General features: G+C 42.8%; 3 protein-coding genes across 4 annotated transcripts in view; 1 reads left to right on the top strand and 2 right to left on the bottom strand.

The window, feature by feature from the left end:
- The window catches only part of camkmt (calmodulin-lysine N-methyltransferase), a 102912-nt gene extending 95879 nt beyond the window's left edge, over positions 1-7033 (bottom strand). The window contains exons 1-4 of one of the 2 annotated variants that reach the window (XM_054600163.1): positions 6998-7033; positions 6711-6867; positions 4951-5129; positions 4475-4539 (exon numbers count right to left, since the gene is read on the bottom strand). In XM_054600163.1, coding sequence (XP_054456138.1) covers positions 4475-4539; positions 4951-5129; positions 6711-6836 — 370 coding nt within the window. In that variant the 5' untranslated portion in view covers positions 6837-6867; positions 6998-7033. Of the gene's footprint in view, positions 1-4474; positions 4540-4950; positions 5130-6710 lie in introns of both variants that reach the window. The other variant, XM_054600162.1, reaches the window with a different exon arrangement.
- Positions 7034-7316: 283 nt separating this feature from the next.
- On the top strand, positions 7317-15104 carry prepl (prolyl endopeptidase like). The gene is made up of 15 exons (XM_054599865.1): positions 7317-7438; positions 8146-8274; positions 8393-8459; positions 8728-8908; positions 9027-9115; positions 9772-9898; positions 9977-10193; positions 10446-10643; positions 11150-11362; positions 11640-11815; positions 11968-12184; positions 12431-12580; positions 13075-13201; positions 14416-14504; positions 15012-15104. The coding sequence occupies exons 1-15, from the start codon at positions 7343-7345 to the stop codon at positions 15087-15089; spliced, it is 2154 nt and encodes a 717-aa protein (XP_054455840.1). The 5' UTR covers positions 7317-7342; the 3' UTR covers positions 15090-15104.
- Positions 15105-15329: 225 nt separating this feature from the next.
- The window catches only part of slc3a1 (solute carrier family 3 member 1), a 7611-nt gene continuing 2634 nt past the window's right edge, over positions 15330-20306 (bottom strand). Inside the window, exons 4-10 of the mRNA XM_054599866.1 lie at positions 19975-20100; positions 19443-19562; positions 17330-17454; positions 16681-16882; positions 16356-16538; positions 15885-16010; positions 15330-15773 (exon numbers count right to left, since the gene is read on the bottom strand). Of these exons, the coding sequence (XP_054455841.1) occupies positions 15342-15773; positions 15885-16010; positions 16356-16538; positions 16681-16882; positions 17330-17454; positions 19443-19562; positions 19975-20100 (1314 nt within the window). The 3' untranslated portion in view covers positions 15330-15341. The remainder of the gene's footprint in view (positions 15774-15884; positions 16011-16355; positions 16539-16680; positions 16883-17329; positions 17455-19442; positions 19563-19974; positions 20101-20306) is intronic.

Here is a 20306-nt window from a genome sequence, read left to right on the forward strand (position 1 = left end):
TGTATGTGTGTGTGTATGCCTGCCAGCTCACAGTCTAGCTCTATTGTCTAACAAGGTCTAATTAGCAGTATGGCACAATGTATTAGCATAATTATGCAAACAGGGCTCAGCTAAAGGCTTGGCACAAGGGGAGGCTACGGGGGGGCACCTATTACACACACACACACACACACACACACACACGCTTGTATGTTCATGCACACACACACAGTCCCTAAGAATGCTAGTACAAAACATTAAACACACATGACTGTGACAGAACCACTGGATACAGGATACAGGACACACACACACACACACACACACACACACACACACACACACACACATGCACACGCACACACACACACACATGCACACACGCACACACACGTCCGAGAACACAAGGCCGTCGTGAACAGTGATGACTGGTTTATTCAGTAGGGTATGTAAGCTACGGTGACTTTGATCCTCTATGTCACAAACAGTCAAATAACGCAGCTAACACCAGATATACACAAGGACAATGACCAGCTAACCCCCCCCTCCCCACTGAATACACTCAAGTATTCAGGGCTTGTGGTATTTACCAGTGGGGGTGATAGGTGGAGACTGTGGGAGATAATAGGGATGACGGAGGGGATGAAAGGACTAGTAGCCATTCAGACAATGACAGCTGTAGTGAAGAAGGCTCCATTAGGCTTCATTAGGATGCCTGGCTCTTGATTATCCACACAAAGATGCACGCACACACTAATGCAGGAACAGGGAAAGCAATGTTCTAAATTAATCTAAATTTAGCTGCTTCTATGGCTTCCTGTGGGGGGGTATTTCACTGTGACCTTTGCCTGCAACATGAACCCAACTAGTAACCCTACAACCTAATAAGCCCCCATTACCAAAAGCCCCGCAATGTCAACAAGCTCTTCCTAAACCTTGTCCAACACATGCACACACCTCCTCTGATGCATTCTTAGTCACTCTACCCCAAGGGCCCGTATCGTGTCCTTAAATCCTGATCCCTAGCAGGAAACAAGCACCCCTGCAACCCCGAGCATCGGCCGTACAAAGCTCTTTTACAATTACAAGCCCCCGCTGTCCGCTAGAGAACCAGGAAGGTCGGAAGTTCAGGGTTCAAATAGTTCAAAGTGATCAAGACCAGTCTGAGATAGGCCCAATTATTCACTGACCACATATAACGAGATACAAATGTAACTGACGTTCCACGACTTTTTAATGACCACAAGAGGGGGTGCTTTGTGTGAAACGCAGGTAGGTGAGTATTTATATAACCAATGTTACCTGGCAGATGCATGCGCCATCTATAAAACACCCAGGTACCCCCAGGTAGAGGTCTTCATGGGTCTAAAGTGTTGGACCCAATCCAAAACACACCCGTAGGCCTAGTTTAGAGAGCAAAAATAACTTTTATAATGTCCTAATGACCAAATGGACATCATAGAAACTAATTCCCAAAAACAGTTGTTCATATACCAAAGGGTAATATATAAAAACAATTGAAAGTCCTCCACCAACAAAACATCTTCCATTAAATAGCATTACTACTTATTTACTATAATATTTTCTCTCGCTGTTATTATGAGCTGCCGCATGATCAAAGTTGATATTGAGAAGGCTCGGCCCCCTTTCAGATCCACTTGGGTATTAAACGTATTGATACACAGATCTGAGGCGACAGAAAAACAAAACCCTACCCGACCTGACCAGACTGCATATAATCTGAACCTGCTCATCGGAGAAGTCATTAAGTAAAATCGTTATTTGAGCCCGATTAAGTATATTTGTACAAGAGCATGGCCTGTGTTACAGCACAGACTTATAGGTAATGTGCTGTAAATTATACATGCATTCTCCATAAAACCTTACATATGGTTTCATTTGAGCTTGAATCTTTCCTCAAAATAAATAAAATGCTTATTCGATTTGGGCAGCGGTGGCCTATATCCCATATATTCAAAACTCCATGTTTGTCTGAGTCCCCTCAGTGAGATGATGTCATCTCTAAGATACACTCTCCATTTCCTAAAACACTTTCATTAAGACTCCTTGTCAGCTCCTCTGGTCTTGAAGTGAAACCATTGACTCCAGCTTAACGTCACCTTAAGAAACAACATATTGTTCACGTACGTGCACAGCGGTGGGACGAACACAATAGCCGGTGAGAGAGGGGTCATGCTGAGAGGGGGGTAGCAATTTAAAGCTGAGTCCACACATTTTGGAGGCTGTGGGCTAATCCGGCCAGGCTTTTTAGCCTGCTATTCAGGAGGACAAGGACCCCTAGGATTTGGGCTTGTCCACACCTCAGGGGTGGGGGATTATCAAGATAGCAGGAAAGGTGGAGAGGATGTGATGGTGGGCAAAGGCGTGAATATGTGTTCATTAGCAAGACTGTGTGGATTTTTGCAACCGTAAGTGCACGGCTGTAAATCTTTGTGAGGAGTAAACATAAGTAGGTAAGTGTGTGTGTGTGTGTGTGTGTGTGTGTGTTTGTGTATTTAGAGGGGTTTCTCTCCGACTCCCATCCCCAAAAATATACCCCAGAGCTCTGACAGGGTCACCTCTAGGCCTTTCAGAGCCTCCTCTCAACCAATCCTAATTGATCTCACGCATTACTAGTCCCAAACATGGGATGGAGAACAGGAGGGAGATGGCTGGCTCATTGTTTGAGGAACGAGGTCCCGTTGCTAGTGGCTCTCCACTCCTGACACACACACACACACACACATATATATCCACACACACACGCACACACTCAACCTCTGGCATGCCCACCCACCAACTCCCCCCCTTTCTCCTCTCCCCACCTTTATGCTCTCATCTCCGGCTGTGCTAATCCACCGGCCGAGTCAGGAACTCAGTTACCCATCTGGCCAAGCACGACTCCAGCTGGGAGGAGAGAGGGATGGAGGGGGTGGAAGAAAGAAAGAGGAGAAATGGTAAGAGGGGTAGATTGGGAAAGCGGGATGCGGGGGTATACTGCAAGCAGTCAGGAAATGTCTGGGGTGAGGGGAAGATGGATGAGGGAGGAGAGCTTTATGTTAGTTCATGGTTTACAGATACAAGAGGAGGAAGAGAATGAAGAGAAAACAGGGAATGAGGAATCTGAAAATCAGAAACAGCACAGTGAAGGCAGTTAGAGTGCCCCAAGGCACGCACACAGGGAATGAATGATGACCTATTCATTTTCTCTCCAAAAAAAAAAAAAAGTATTGATCCTATTGTTTCCTTGTAGAGAAAAGGGATTATCCATTCCAGCAGGTTGGAATGAGAGCAGCCACAGAGCTATGTCATGACTTATTTAGTCTGATCCCAGTGTTCAATGAAGTAGCCCCTGGCCATGACCTTCACCTCTGACCCTGACTCCTGCGGGGCCACCTGGCTGGTTAACGCTAGACCATGACTTTTGTCATAACCCATCACATGCCTGTGAAGGTGGACCTGCATAGAAAAGGGTTTATAATAACTACAAAGGGGCCACAACTAAGTCGGTGGAACAGGCCTGTGGAGCTGAACCCAGATTTCTGTCCTTGTATAAACGCATATGTTGTTTTTAGTGATTCATGTCGGTGTTGCAATGTTTTATACTGCTGCTGAGGTTTAGTCAAAGACATATTTCCACGTTCCAAGTTGGACAATAAAGTTGTATTGTATACAAGTCAAAAACCAACCAACATTGGCAATACAAGAAATACTCATGCAATTAATATTAAGTACTTATAATAATAAATTTAAAAAAATTGTCTGTAATCTCCTAAAAAATCCTACTTGGCTGGATTATACCAAAAATTACAGATTATGTGTGTAGCTGACATCACTGTTTTACTCATGTAAACTGCAGTCATGCATGCTGGGTTGAAATACCTCTATGACGGGATTCATGACAGGACTGAAAACATTTATAACAGATATATAAGATCGAAAAAGACATCAGGAATAACTGAACATAACAGAGTGAAACTGAATACAACTGAACCAGAAGTAACCTCGCCTCACAAAACAGAATGAAGACAGAATGAAGGTGAAATCAAGGCTCTTGTGTTTGAGGGGATGCTATTCCACTCCATATCATAAAGCATGTGCGTCATGCTCTTTCCTTTTTCCCAAACTACTCATCACTGTCTACTGAAGCAGTAAGGAGACTGTAACCCAATATCCTTCTGAAAAACATTTAAAGGTAGTTGTGAGGAATGAGTGCGTGATAAACTGCTTAAGAAGCCACCCAAGAGACTAACCCCCATTCAAGAGATGGAACCAAACCACCTGCATCAAACCATCCATCCAACATTAACAACACACAGCATGAGGCTTACCCAAAGTTGTGGAGTTTGTTTGAGTGTGTTTTGTGTGTCTCAGAATGGGATATAAGCCAGGGTGTGGTGCAGGTAAAGCAAAACTCAGTGGACACAAACCCCTACACACACTAACATATTACAAACACATTGCCTTCAAGTAGTACGATAAAGTGTGTACTTACAGACATTACCGGTGTTGTCGAAACTGTTGAGCACTTCATTAACTCTGATAGGCCCAAGGTTATCCCTAAGAGACACAAAATATAGAGGATTACACAGCGGTTTGGGACAATTTTAGACAGTAAAACAAGAAAAAGAATCTTGGCATCATTCCAAAGAAAATATACGAAAAAGTCTTTGACGAAATTGAGCACTACATTTGTACAACATTTTACATTTGAAATGATATGCGATTCAAAACAAACCAAATATTCTAAATATGTTTCCGGGGATGTTATCACCATCTGCTCTTTTAACCCTTGATGATAAAAGCAAGATGACACTGTATAAACCTGGAAAGTGTTAAATACTGACTTTATCCAAACTAGTCTGATGTGACATCATGAAACAGCTCCTTGTGTGGTGCACTGTCACCATGCTTTATCGGTGCCCACATGAAACTAGAGCCTTATGTGCGATCATTCAATTGTGTGTTTACCTGAGCAAGGCACTGTACTCCGGAAAGTAGACACTTCTGTATTCCACCCACTGGTCATCTGAGGTATCACTAGAGTCGTGTGTCAGAAGCCTTTTCCTACTGAAAAGATCAAACGTTGCGAACCTGCGAACAGACACCTGTTTGACCTCTGGAGTGTCCGCCTGCTTCTGACGCAACACCTATCAGAGTCGGGATGGAAATAAAAGGAGAGTTAATGGATATCAATTTCCAGAAAAGAACTGGTAAATATTCTCATTCATTTGCAGAATGAATCTGTCAGTGTGAGAGTGTCAGAATGAATTTTGACAGTGTGAGGTTTAATTCCAACAGACAAGAGGTCATTTTACATATCTAATGTGTCCAACATTTCAATAACGTCATGTTTTCCTGAGATGAATCAAATGAAAGTTAAATACACTATAAATGTGTTGTTGTAAACAGAGTACAAATTGCCCTGAATAATACAAATGAATGTACAGAATGAATTTGCACCTTTTCATGATTAACTCTAAAAAACTGAATTCATTACATTAGATATTGTAGTTCTTTCTACAGCATCTATCTATACATATTTATATCTATCTATATATCTATACACATGCAGTACCAGTCAAAAGTTTGGACACACCTTCTCATTCAACTACTTTGAAGAATCTAAAATATAAAACATATTCTGGTTTGTTGAGCATTTGTTTGTTTACCACATAATTCCATATGTGTTCCTTCATAGTTTGGATGTCTTCAATATTAATCTACAATGTAGAAAATTAAACTAAAATAAAGAAAAAACATTGAATGAGAAGGCGTGTCCAAACTCTTGACTGGTACTGTAAATATTTATATCTATCCATCTTTCTATCGATCCATCCATCCATCTATCTTGGTGAAGTCCACACATAGAGGCCATTACTGCGCCAAGAGGAAGAAATGCAGAATGCAAGATGGCCCCATTGGAGAGAGCTTTTCTTGTCATCACATTGCAATGTCTGCATGATGTCCATCTAAGGGAAAAAGTGAAAGCCCTACTTTCACAGCTACTGCTCCTGCGTGCACAAGGTTATTATCAAGAAGTACTACCCTGAGCCTTCCGCTTAGCACTTATTGTATTCCTATTAGTTTGTTGCACTTATTGTATTCCTATTAGTTTGTTGCACTTATTGTATTCCTATTAGTTTGTTATTAGTTTGTTGCACTTATTGTATTCCTATTAGTTTGTTTCTGCACTGTACTTTTGCTCTGGTTTATGCTTTAAGATGCTTGTTTAAGAAAGGAGATGCACTTATGACTTCTGGTGACTAGTAGTTCTCTTGAATACCTATGTTGAATACACTTATTGTAAGTCGCTTTGGATAAAAGCGTCTGCTAAATGACTGTAATGTAATGTAATGTAATGTAATTGTACATGTAAAGCTAATCAGATGATGTGGCCGGAGGAGAGAGAGAGAGAGAGAGATTCTTACTAGTGACAAAAACACTGTAAAGCTGGAATATAGTGTTATAAAACATAATGAAACAAGATTGATGCCATAACATTCAACACACTGAAACTGTTGTATTCCACACATCATCTTGATCTTGAATAAATACTGTATGATCATAAAATACTAAATGGCACAATTGTATTCCAAAGTTAAGTAAGCAGTGGCGTTGTAGGAAACACAACAGAGAGGAAAGACTTCTACAATATGTCCCCTTCACCCTCAGGGGACAAACAACAACACATGTTGTGTTACACATGCTGCTCTCTTTCTGGGGAATACCTGTCTCAGTAGAGTCCACCTGGCCCTGGCGACATCAGTGGAAATAGCTGCGCAGGTGTCTTCTCCATTCATGTTTTTCCTCCTCGGTGGAGCCGGCTCGCTCTTCTCTGCAGAGTCCCTCTCCATTTTACCTCCACAGATGAGGGCTGGTATAAACCTGTAATGAAAAAAATAAAAAATGTCCCTGTCTGTAAGGCTGTCACAGTAACCGGTAGAAACGTGGCTGTACAAAAATAAGGTTTTTTTTCCTCTCAAAATGCCTCGCCTATGTGCTTGGCTGTTATCACCTGTTACACCCACAATGGAAAACACGCTACTTCCGTACACTTTTGGTGTTTCCAGGCATAGTAATGGATTATCGAACCGAGCAGCCCGATCGTCTCTAACAAACAGGCGGCGGCGCTCATCTGAGCTCGATTGCTTTAGTCTGTCCTGGCTCCAAACGTCATCCACAGTGGGCTTTGTTTAGGAAATCATACACGTGTGTAGAATGTGTCCACTGCAGTGCAGGATGGTTGATTAAATTATGAAACAATGCATATTTCCTGTTGAAATGCAATGTTGATTTGTCATATGAGTTATTCTTAAAACACACATAATCGCAGTTTGCATGTGTGTAATCTGCTGGTGTGATGGCCAGTCTCTCCTCTCTGCTGCGATTTGGGAAGCTCTCTGTTTGCAGACGGATACCATGTCTCCTCCTGTCCTTCCACCGTCGCTCCACGTCGGTAAGGGTGTTCAGTTAACGTTAAAGACGCTGTCTCTGCTCACCTCCCTGCTTGGTATTAGATTACATGTCATGCATTATGCAAAAAGGTGTCTCTGCACCAGGCTGACAAAACTAGTGTTGTACTGAGCTGCAGATAAGGGCAAAGGGCTGACATCAAGCACCTTTGGATGTGGATCACTGCATTAACACTGGGAAAAAAAAAGCTACAGGGAGTTAATAATGCAGTAGTGTTATTACAAATCACTTTACAACCTACTTGTTTTTTGTTTTGCATAAGAGACATGTCACCAGGGAATGTAGGTCTTTTGCAATCATTGTAGTGCGTTTAGAGATAGTAAAAACTACCATTGTTCAGTACTCAAACATCCCACGATAACATGTTTAACATAGGCAGGCTTCTTATCACTTAATCCCATTTTAAACTGCAGCAGCATACACTTAACGAAACCATCAATGTCACTTTATTACAAAAAACATTCCTCCGCAGTTATTACAGATGTGTTTTTGACATAACACAGGTAAATAACAGCTTAACACCAGTTCACTGAGTGATTAACAAGCAACAATCATCTTATTTAGACGTTCAGTTTCTTGACCCACTGACCTGAATATTGATTTGAAACAGCAATGGCCCTTGCAATTTGAAAGTGTACGGTTACAGTGTGAAAAAACCTGTTAATAACTTATAACGTTGCTTTATTTCAGGACACTTCAAACTTATCAACTGATCATCTCAGCTCTGGACTTGAGCGGTACAAGGACTTGCAGAAGTATTTCACCAGGAGACTGAAGGCAACGTACCGCAGGTTCTCCAACATACCTGATCACTCATTGGTAAGGTCGGCCCTCTGCTTCTATTTTGAACCATTTGGTATCGAGTTTGGATATAACCTCAATGTAAAGGGCACGAACATTCAGCCTTTTGGTGTCACTTTCATTTCTCTTTGCACAGGTCTGTGGACATCACCATGTCTATTTCATTGAGAGTGATGGCATCTACAGAATGGACCAGAGACAAAGTAAGCAGAAAACATGAATGTAGCTTGACTACTAATGTCAACAACTCTTACAGCCTGAAACTTGGGAACAGAAACCAGTGCCCTTATTGCATTCTAAAGACTGGAGTTCATCCTTAGGTATTTAATTGAAAAACATTTTAAAGGAGGACGGAAGGCAAAACAAAAACAAGATTACAAAACTGCAGTACTTCTTTTCTTATATAACTCTATCCCCACGGCATTTTTATGCATTCCATTATTAGTATTAATCTCATTCCCACTTTCTTAGGTGAGCCGATGCCAGAGCAGGTGCTAAATCTAGGACAAGTCTCTGGACAGAAGGAGAAGACAGGACTTGATAATGAAGAGAGGAGGCAGAGGATTCAGTGGGCTGTCCAGAGGATACGTTTGTCCCCACAGGAAAAGCATCTTGCTGCAACACTTAAGACTGCTCACAGCGAAGAGCCGAGGTGAATCATACACGCAAAATATCCTTAACTTGAAAGCATTTTTTCTTTAACTGGCAAATGTATTAAACTGTAACAGTAACTGAATGAATAAGTGGATGGTTGTCCTGTGACCATCCAGGTGTGTAATCGTGAGACTTGGAAAGATAAATCCCTCACCTCTGGATCCCCCACATGTCGTATTCACACTGGATAAAGTCCTGAGCTTTGGTAAGTTTTAAATACCGTATTTTCCGCACTATAAGGCGCACTTAAAAGCCTTTAATTTTCTCAAAAAACGACAGTGCGCCTTATAATCCGGAGCGCCTTATATATGGATTAATTCTGGTTGTGCTTACTGACCTCGAAGCGGATTTTGTGTGGTACACGGCGCTCTGTCAACATGTTTTAGTAGACTTAGTAAACTACAAAGCCGCACCGCAGCAGCATCACGGCCACCGTAGTCAGGAGCGTCGCGGAGTAATACACACTGTGCTTCACCATAATATTACAGTGTGTGTGTATAAGGACCAACATGGCTCCTGTCAAGAGACACGCTTACGACGCGGACTTCAAACTCAAGGCTGTCAGTCACGCAGGAGAACATGGGAATAGAGCAGCTGCGAGAGAATTCAACATTAATGAATCAATGGTAGGAAGTGGAGGAAGTTTGACTGGCTGACTGTTTTGTTTCGCTTAATGCGCCTTATAGTCCGGTGCGCCTTATATATGAAAAAAGATCGAAAATAGACCATTCATTGACAGTGCGCCTTATAATCCAGTGCGCCCTATAGTGCGGAAAATACGGTAGTTTGCGCCTGAGGTAATAGTGTCCTGGCTAAAATAAAAGGATACTTTTGTGTATGTATGTGTCTGCATGTGTAAAGAGTGGGCCACAGACGAGGTCCTGTTTTACACAACCCTGGAGGGTCTACGCTGCAGCAGAGTGTTTCGGCTGGACCTGGCCTCCAGTGGCAGCAGGATAACTTCTGTGTATGAGGAAACACATCCTGAGTAAGTGTCAGTAACGCTACATCTAAGCTGCCTCTGCTCCCAGAACCGTCTCTAACTGATACTCTGCCATCTCCCCAGTGTGTTTGTGGAGGTGGCCCTGTCAAGAGACAGACAGATACTGAGCATCAACTGCAGCAGCAGGACCAGTTCAGAGGTTCTGATAATTGATAGAACAACAGCCCATTTAGAGCCGTTCCTGGTTCAGCCACGCCAGCCGGACCTCCTCTACCATGTGGAGCACTGGAGAAAGTGTCTGATCATACTGACTAACACAGGGCCGGGACAAGAATATCAGGTAGAGTTTATACACTTGTAAACACACACTGTTTGGAGGGTGCATACATTTCACATAAGTACAACGTGTGTTTCAGAAGTTACAGTATTTTAAAAAGGTTTCTGTATGTTGGCACCCTTTAAGCCTTGTTTAATGTTTTGACTGGGTACGGTCGGTCCCTATTATCAACTTGATTCTGGTGCAGGAACTTTGGAAGGAAAACATTTCTTGTAAATATTTAATGTTTTCATTTTTAAATGGAAAAAAAACTAGGTGGTACAGGCCCCTCTCTCAGAGCCATCCATGGTCTCCTGGGAGCCTCTGTTTGCCCCTGGCCCCGGCACTGGCACTGTAATCAAAGACATGGATGTGGTCGGTGACCACTGTGTGTTAGTTGGGAGAACACCAGCCGGTGAACTCATCCTGGACGTGGTCCCGCTGACTCATCCCAAGGAGGCATACACTGTACAGGTCAGTGTGACCCAAAACTCTACTTACTTCCTTGCTGGCAATCTTTCTTTTAGTCATGTGTTACTGGAATCCTTACCATTTAGCTTTATTTCTTTTCTTGCTTTCTTCTTGTTTTTCTATTAGACTGCTTTATATTTTTAAATAGTCTTTAAGATAAGATAAGATAAGATAAGATAATCCTTTATTAGTCCCGAGTGGAAAGTGCAAACAAGAGACATAAGTAAAAAAACAAGATCAAAACAGGTATACTAAATAAGTAATCACACAGTAAAGAATAATAAATAGGTAAAAAACGTTAAAGGAGCAATAACTACAATATGTATAAACATTTTTAAAAAACGACAGAAGAAATGTCCCAGAGAGAGATTTGTTTTCACAGCCAGTGCAGATTCTACACAGCAACATACAGAAATACACAATGCATGAAATCTACACTTGGTCAAATCTACACATATCTTGCTTCTATGTATTAATGTCTCACATGCTTATATTTCTATACTCCCAAGCTCCCCTCCTGGGCCTGTGCCATCCAAACCAAGAGGCCAGGCTTGGCAGACCAACGCGGAGTGTTAGAGTTCCTGATTTCATCTCCGGTCCACTTCCCGGTGCCCTACTGTCTACACCCTCAGGATGGGCTGCTTTTATCAGGCACTGAAGATGTGTCCTCCCCAGAGAGCCAGGGAAATTATACAACCACACGCTTAGAAGCCTGCAACCCAGTAAGAACCCCGTGACATACAAGACGCATGCACACACACTGAAACACTATCAGCATTGGGGGGGGTAAGCATTTTGTCTTGAGGCTCACATGTCCACTGATGAGGCTCTTTTAGCCACCACAGACAGAAGACCTCAATGGTACGCATTTGGTCATGCACATATACACCTAGAACTCATCATATAGAAGGGCAGGTGACTTGTTTCAAGATCATTTAACACTTTGTAACATCTACTCCTTACAGCCTCCAAACCAGTCTCTCTGCCTCTCCTCTGTAGGATGGTACTTTGGTGCCAGTGACACTGTTTCATTCAAAACCTGTGGAGAGTTTGCGTCAGGCGCCACTACTGCTCCATGTCTACGGAGCTTATGGCAGAGATCTCAACATGGAGTTCTGCCCAGAGAAAAGGCTGCTGCTGGAGCAGGGCTGGACCCTGGCCTACTGCCACATCAGGTAACGTATTTTCTTAAAAACCAGCCCTGTCTTTATATTGTGTATTGGATGTTTTGTGGCAGGAAATTGCTGGAAATGTTCTGTGAAGGCCAATTAAGTCTGGAATTCAAACGTCTGTGTTGAAGTGAATCTTTGTCATTTACACCTTCCAGAGGTGGAGGAGAGCGCGGTCTCTCCTGGCACAGACACGCTCGTGTGGCGGGGAAGCAGAGAGGAGTGGAGGACCTTAAGGCCTGCCTCCATCACCTCTTCTCTTTAGGAGTCTCATCTCCTTCACTCACTGCCCTCACTGCCTGCAGTGCCGGGGCTGTGCCAGTGGGAGCGCTGTGCAACAGACACCCACACATGATGCGGGCTGTCACGCTGCAGGTAGAGATGTTAAATCACCAGAGATTTTAGCATTTGTGTGCTGGCGTCATGGAGTGTGTAGCTTTTTAGGGATTTTCTATGTCAGAATATTAGAGACTCTCTGTCTTCCTCAAGAGCACTTTAACAGAGCAGGTGTTTGCCAATATGTAAGAGTTAAATATAGATTGAAGGACTGTCTAGATACTCATTACAACAAAATGTACACAAGCACACACACACCCAAGCCATCTCTATTCCTGTGTTCAGGCTCCTTTCCTGGATGTGTTGGGAACTATGGAGGATCCCAGCCTGCCTCTAACTTTGGAGGATAGAGAAGAATGGGGAGACCCAGTAGGAAACCCAAAACATAGACTCACCATCTCCTCCTACTGTCCCCTTCACAACATTACCCCTCAGGTAAGAAGTGGAATAACATGAAAGGAAAAAAAAAAAATAGGTGCAGCTTTATTGAGCATTGGCTTTAGAAATGAATTTTGCCAGATGTCTCTACTGTGAAGAACTATTATGAGTTTTAATCTGAAATATAGGCAACCATGTAGGTTTACTCTTTTAAATTAAATTTGCTCTGCAATGTAAAGTAGCCTACTGGTAGCTAAATAATGAATTGAGGCTATGTTGAAAACCCATTCTGTTTGAAGAACTTTCTCTACAAGTGATGTTCAGACGCTCTCCGAAAACAAGCTTAAAACAGAAAAAGCTCAGATTTTTTTGTTTAGTCCTACTGACAGCTAAACGTTACTAAAAGATCTACCAAAAGCCTTTTACATGTTGAGGTAGGGGATACAGCATAATGTAAACTGCTATGAGGTAACCATTTGTGTGTGTGTGTGTGTGTGTGTGTGTGTGTGTGTGTGTGTGTGTGTGTGTGTGTGTGTGATTCTGTGAGCCAGTGCTACCCATCCATTCTGCTGACGGCCTACAGCGGTGATCCCAGGGTTCCTCTGGCAGGCGTCCTCAGATACACCGAGCGGCTAAAAAACGCCATTAATACACACTCCACCATGAAACCAGAGTCAGGTATGTGCACACACACACACACCCACACCCACACACACACACACACACACTCTCCCACATGCTACCACGACAGCTAAATCCCTTGTTTATTACATAGATGCATATGTGTGCAGCCAAGCATGCTATTGTATAAATATGTCTGTTTGTGTACATTTTCCTTGCGTGTGCATTCCGGGATGGATTTCCTAATTGTTCCCACATCCTTTTAGTTGTGATATTTCTGCATCATCAGAGGTTTTAATAGTTCAGGGTCAGCTCCCTATAGTAGTGTCAGTGTGCGCGTCTGGAGAGGCTGCAGAGACCGACGTATGGCTGCCTGTCTGGGGGAAACTGCTAACAGCATTTGAAGTTCATGACCAAAGTATAGCATAGGTCACCTTGTAGTATAGCGTGTGTGTATGTGTGTATGTGTGTGTGTGTGTGTGTGTGTGTGTGTGTGTGTGTGTGTGTGTGTGTGTGTGTGTGTGTGTGTGTGTGTGTGTGTGTGTGTGTGTGTGTGTGTGTGTCAGTGTGTGTGTGTCAGTGTCAGCTAATTGCTCTCATTCCCCCCTAGACAGGCTCTTTCTCCCTCTCACTTATAATCTGCCTACACCACATTGGTGGTACTCCTCTTTACACTCCCCCTCTCTCTCTCTCTCTCTCTCTCTCTCTCCTCTCCGTCTCGCACTCACATTATCTCTCTCTTTCACCCTCTCTCACTTTCCTGTTGTTCGTACACACATGCACCAGGCGGCTTAAGTGTCTGTGTATGTGTGTGTGTGTATATGTCTCCCTAATCTGTCTCTCTTGTTCTCCGGAGTCTTTGATAAAGTGCTGATGGCGTAGACACATGCAGGCGGGTGGGCAGGCCCCATTAGCATGGTAAAGAGATAGTGTATCAGAGCGAGAGATTAGACGCCACAGACTGGGAGCTGTCAAGGTCAAGACCGCACTTGTGAAACAGCCCGTACCACAGAGGCGGGGGGGGGGGGGGGGGGGGGGGTGATAATATGGTGGGGTTTGAGAAGAGGGAGGGCAATATCAGCTGGCAGCATGAATGAATCGAAGGAGAGAAAAGAGGAAAGGAGAGAGAGAGAGAAGATTTGGGGTAACTGGACAGAGAGAGAGGGAGAGAAGAGGAAGTGGGCATGCAATAAGATTAGGGGAGGACATTTTAAACAATGTCCCCCGTCTTGCCTTTGACCTCCGTCTTTCTGTCTGTCTTGATCTTCCAGAATGTGAACCAGCACCAGACGTAGTTCTGAATATTCAACCTGGATCAAATCACCACGGACCAGATGACTTTGAGTTGATGCTGGAGGAGGTAATGCACTCTACTGGCTCTTTAAAGGGATTTGAAGCTTTGGAAAAAAAAAAAAAAATCCCAAGTTTTTAAAGTTGAGCTTCTTAAATATGCGAAACACACATCTTGGATTTTAAACACAAGGAGTTCTAGTGGTTTCATTTTTTCTCTATGTAATTTTGCTTGTTACCAAAACCTCTAATACAATTATACAATACTGTAAAGAGAATTTTGTTTAAAGCCGCAGTGTGAATATTTGTGGCTATAGTTCAAATGTTAATGCAGTTATCTTTTTTTTCTTACACTTTATAAATCAGTTTAAAAAATCAGTTTACCCAAATCCCACAACAACAAAAAAAATCAGAGCTGTGCCTAATTGATCAGACTTTTTTCAGTTAGTTTGGCATTTTAAATTTAGCCCAACCCTTTTTCTCACATTGTGAACACTAAAATCAGTTTTATCAGGTGAGTTGATGGGTACTAAAAAAGACAAAAAAATGTGTCCTCTGTCTTTTCTCCCTGACACAGGAAGCCCTCTCGCTAGCATTCCTCTACACAGAGCTGGACCTGGAGCCTCCTCGGCCTCCACACAGGAGGAAGAGATAAATCAGCCATCAGGGGGGAGTCAGGAACCTAACGACAATGACCTAAACATCTACCATCATGACGACAAATATGATGACACCATGGTGTCCAAATCTTTATCAACATCAGCCGAACACCGACAGTAAATGTATCTGCAATGGTCCTCTTTATTATAAGACATAAATCTGGTACAGAGGAGACGTCAGGAAAGAATCATGATTATTTGATTGCTGCTGTGAACTGTAATAACAATGAGTGCCATTGTTTATCTAGTTAGCATTTATAAAGTATATCTATGACATTCAAATAGCAGGCCTTCTCCGAGACGTAGCACTGTTCTGGGTGCTTTGGATTAAACCGAGTGTGGATGGAGTACTGAATCACCAAACCCTCTCCCGCCTCCGTCAGGATGCGAGACTTTTGTAACGCCCTGCCGTCGTTGACTTGGTTTGTGCTCATCAGCACCTCCAACTGGTCCGGTAACTCACGAACGGAGGAGAGATCTGTGATGGCAGATTCGTCACCAAAGTTCAACACAACGAGGAAAGCTCGTCGGAGCCCGTCCAGCTCTCTGAGGTAAGAGAAGACGTTGGCATCGGCGTGGACGTAGCAGAACCATCCACGTTGAAAGGGGAGCTCTGACTGACGCAGGGTGTTCAGGAAACGGTACTGAGCCAGAACAGACCCTTTATCTTCCTTCTGGACCTAGAAGAGAAAGAGTTGCAAGAAGATACATGATGTAAAATAAGATAAAAGTTGAGCAAGCTCTGGCCAGATGTTTCTCCAGAGTTGAACAGTATTGAAAGAGTTCTGTACCTCCACATTGACGCTTTTGTAGTCAGGGTGTACCGGCAACCAGGTGGTGTTGGTTTGATTGTTAAAGCCTGCGTTGATGTCACCACTCCACTGCATTGGAGACCGCTGAGGGTCCCGACTGGCACTCTGCAGTGAAAGGAGGAAGCACTTCATCTTCATCAATGCTTATGGACATACTTTCATGTGGTTACCAGTTTCTTAAGATAAAACAAATGTACTCTCAAATACAAAAAAAACTGCAATAAATCCTACCATCATGAAGGTTAAAACATTTTTTCTCTGATTAGAAAAAAAAAATGTATTCAGAGAGGATGATTTAACTTCATGGCCTTTTTCCAGGCTGTAATTTGTGGTAAGTTATTATAATAGTCCAAAAACATTTTTGTCCTGTTTCGCAATGCAATTAAACAAGCCATGGCAGGGACGTTACAGTGTGAGATTTTTTTTTTTCAGTGTATGCACAGTACTGACCGCATTGTATTTCCCAGCCGGGTCCTGTGTCTGACTGTCTGTGACATTAACGTTCTCCATGCCTATCTCCTCGCCGTAGTAGGTGGTGGGCGTGCCTGGGAGGGTCAGCAGCAGCATGTTGATGACACGAGTGTAGTTCTGACCAGCACTGGAGGCAATTCGAGGATTGTCATGGTTCCCAACCTTAAACACATGGAAGGTGGAGAGGTGAGAGAGATGAGTTGGGAGGGGAGGAAGTCAGAATGGAAGAGAAAGCTGACGTTAAAAAGTGACGGATATGGGATGTATAGATGAAGTGAGAGAGAATCCTATCCTCTTGACCCACCAGCCAGTTGGCCCATTCACCCTTGGGCATGTTGGACATCCACAGCTGGACCAGATGTTGAACCCACAAGCCACTGGTGTTCTGAGGCAGGTCCAGCAGGTAAAAGTTAAAGGGGAAGTCACTTTCTTTAACCAGCGGGGTGCCATAGTACATCATGGTCTTATCCACCTCCTGGTAATCATAAGACTCCGTCACCATGAACCTGAAGTGGAGAAAGGACTTGTTTATGATAACATGCAATCTGATCCTCAGCCATACAGTGTCAACATTCAAGACTTGAGTTTCTCATCTGAACTCTTTAATTAATCCTTAAACAAGGATTTAATCATTCCAAACTTCAAAAACCAAACAAGAATTGTACCAGAAAAGGTTCCAGACCTGTAAATAGGGAGGTTTTTTTTTAGTCAGCATTATTTTGCACAATCTGAAAAATGATCTTAATTATGTATTGGCTCTATGGGTCAAGTTAACCTTATTGTCTTGTGACGTAAGACAATGCACACAGGACTGTTGCATAAGAAATAAAATTACGAATGAAGATCTATGGGAAACTTATGGCATCATGATCATCATATGAAGTAGCAAATTAAGTAGGTAAGTGCAATACCAGTCCTGATTGTACAATAGCATTATGGTATGGCTCCCATACCTGTATCTGCCAGCCTCACGGCTGTAGCCGTCCATCTCAGCCCTCCAGTCCCTCAGCAGGTCATGCAGGCCCAGCTGACTGGTGGTGTAGTCATGGTGGAGGTCCCACTCTGAGGCCACAGACTCCTGGATTGTTGCGAATATAAATAAATATGAGGTAATGTAGCTATTATTGGATGTCAGGTATTATATGAATTAGATGGTGCTAGAGGTCCATTCATAGTAAAGCTTCCACCCTTAGATCATCAACCAGAGTGGATCAGGGGGAGCTCAACTGTGTTTTTCTCTCTGCCCACTGGGAGTTATGGGAGCTCCGGTGTAAATGTGTTCCTTTGTCAGGCCTAAGTACAGGGTCCAGTCACGGGACAGGCAGTTGGAAAATACGTAGAAATCAGATACAGAGTTTTGGGTTCAATAATGAAGGAGTAATGTTAAAATATGTTCAGAGTTTGGTGCTAATTTTATTGGTAAGTTATTGGTTGTTATGGGGGAGGAAGACCGAAATAACACAGGCAGTAAAACGAGTCATGTTAAGTTAAAAATGTCACCCTCTGGCTCCTCATGTGACCACAAAGACCGGTGCAAAGTACTAGGGTTAACAGTTTATCAAAAACCAGCCCAGGAACTGCTGCAGTGCTGTAGGCCTTATCAAGGACAGTGGAATTATACTGTCTTTTTTGTGTATGAGAACACAGGGACAACCCACAAGCTCCACACAGAATGGGACCAGATCGTAAATCTATTCACAGATTTAATAACTGAGGGCGGCAGCTTTAGACATGCTGCCACATGAGCAAACCGCTCAGCACACAGCCAGTAAAGCACACTCAATTTACTGCTACAACCGGCACTAAACCACTAAAGCAATAATGAGAACACTGACAGCTGGTCAGTTATGATTACCACATTCAAGGTTGTGGTAAAATTCTAGATATCCCAGTAAACATACACAGCTGTGACTCTTTATTGTAATTTATTGGTTCCACTTATTGATAAAAAAAACAGCACCGCTTGGCTTGGGTTATTAAAAATGAGTAGTCGGTCAATGCAGCAGTGAGTAAAACTCTCAGTCAACACTAGAGTCAGTTATTCTCCAGTGGTAGGTAATTCCCAATGACTTGCTAATCCACCAAAATATGCCTCTTTTAATCTTTCCTCTGTGAGAAATAACTTCAGTCTCCATGGAACAAGAAAGTATTTTCTCATTGAGCTCTGCGTGAATCATGAACCCCTTTGAATTCCACAAGGGCACAAGATGAACCTGACATTTAAGCCGGAGATAAATGATGAATGATACATCATGCACACTGTGAACTCTCCCACTCAGCTGATTATGTTTGTTGTACCAGCCACACTGGAGAGTACTGCTTCAGTGGAGCTGCTGCCGCCCACAGCGCTGCTTTTATCCCTCAGATAGTTAAAATCTGGACTCTGACATGTCACACGTTACATCATTCAACAAAAATAAAAAAAAGTCATAATAGAATTGCGTAACTGAATGTTACAACACAGATTGTTAACTAAAACTGAACTTTGACCTCGGAGGAAGAGCAGCTGCTTGTTGATGAGTGCACAATAGAAGAGTAGCAAAAAGTCTTGACAAAGAAAACCGTTACTGACTTCTCTTATGAATATTTTTTGTGACTTTTTCTATTATTATTTGATATTAAACATGACGACCTAGACCTAACAACTTGTAACCATCTCTATGAGTGTCATATCGATTCAAAAACATTAATAAATGTGTCTTTTTCATGGTCAATTTATCCAAAATGATAACTTAAAACTGTTTAGGATTCAAGAATTCCTCACCCTCTGATGTCACTCACTGAAATGACATCTGATTGGAGCTAAAGCGTGACCTTACGTGGGTTTAAATGTGTCACACCTGCTCCGCCATTTGATACGGATCAATTTCAACCAGCCGATCAGACGCGCTTTACCATCTTTGGCGGCCGTGTCGAGTCAACGTGAGGACAAACAGCTGCTCGAACTAAGCCGGCAGACATCGCTGCCCGTCACAAACAGCGCTCATTAGAGTGAACAATGGTTACAGTAGCAGAACTGAACCAAGTGAGGTTGGATGTTATGATGTGCAGAGAGGTGACACTCACCGGTGCTTGGTTTGGGTCCACCTGTGGTTCATCCCTCAAGTGTGCGGCCTCCACGAGGTGCTTCACTGCACCCATCCGGAACCCGTCCACTCCCTTATCCAGCCAGAAATGAATGATATCCTAAAATAGAAACATAAATATGAATTTAATAATAAAAAAAAAAATGCTGTGTTTACAGTGAGACTGTGGAAAGAAATTGTGCTGAAGGCCAGATTCTAGTGTTCAAGTGTCATTTGATTATTGAAATAAATTAAACACAATTAAAGCACAGTCTGTCTTCCTTGCTGTTCTTGGTGCTGTGTGAATTGGCAGTTAAAAACAAACAAGGGTTATCTCGTTTAAGTTAATGTGTAATCAGTTGGCCATCAACACAGATTATAGCTACAGATTAAACAGGATTGTTGAGGACGAGGACAACACTGATTAAGATCTCAGTATGAGATACGTCACCTAAAACCAAAACGCTTTTAGAAATGAGTCAATAGCAGAGATAATGTTTGAGAAAACAAAGTATGCGGTCGTGTAATCTTACAGTCATCTCTTTGCGGACATGTGGGTTTCTGAAGTTCAGGTCTGGTTGCTCCTTGAGGAACTGGTGCAGGTAGCATTGTCCTCTGACTTCATCGTACGTCCATGCCGATTTACCAAACATACTCACCTGAGAACAAGGAGGAGGGAGTCAGAAAAACGGATTAGAGAGCGCAGACATTAAGAAACATCTCCTACAAATACATTTGTAAATTCCAATACATCAAAAAAAAAAACATGGTTGCTTGAATTTAGGAATCCTGGTTGGGCTTGTATGTAAATACAACATAACATAAGGTCAGAAAACATGTCACAAACATCACTAACGTAAACTTC

The sequence above is a fragment of the Anoplopoma fimbria genome, chromosome 6, assembly GCF_027596085.1.
Source record: "Anoplopoma fimbria isolate UVic2021 breed Golden Eagle Sablefish chromosome 6, Afim_UVic_2022, whole genome shotgun sequence".
NCBI classification, from domain to species: domain Eukaryota; kingdom Metazoa; phylum Chordata; class Actinopteri; order Perciformes; family Anoplopomatidae; genus Anoplopoma; species Anoplopoma fimbria.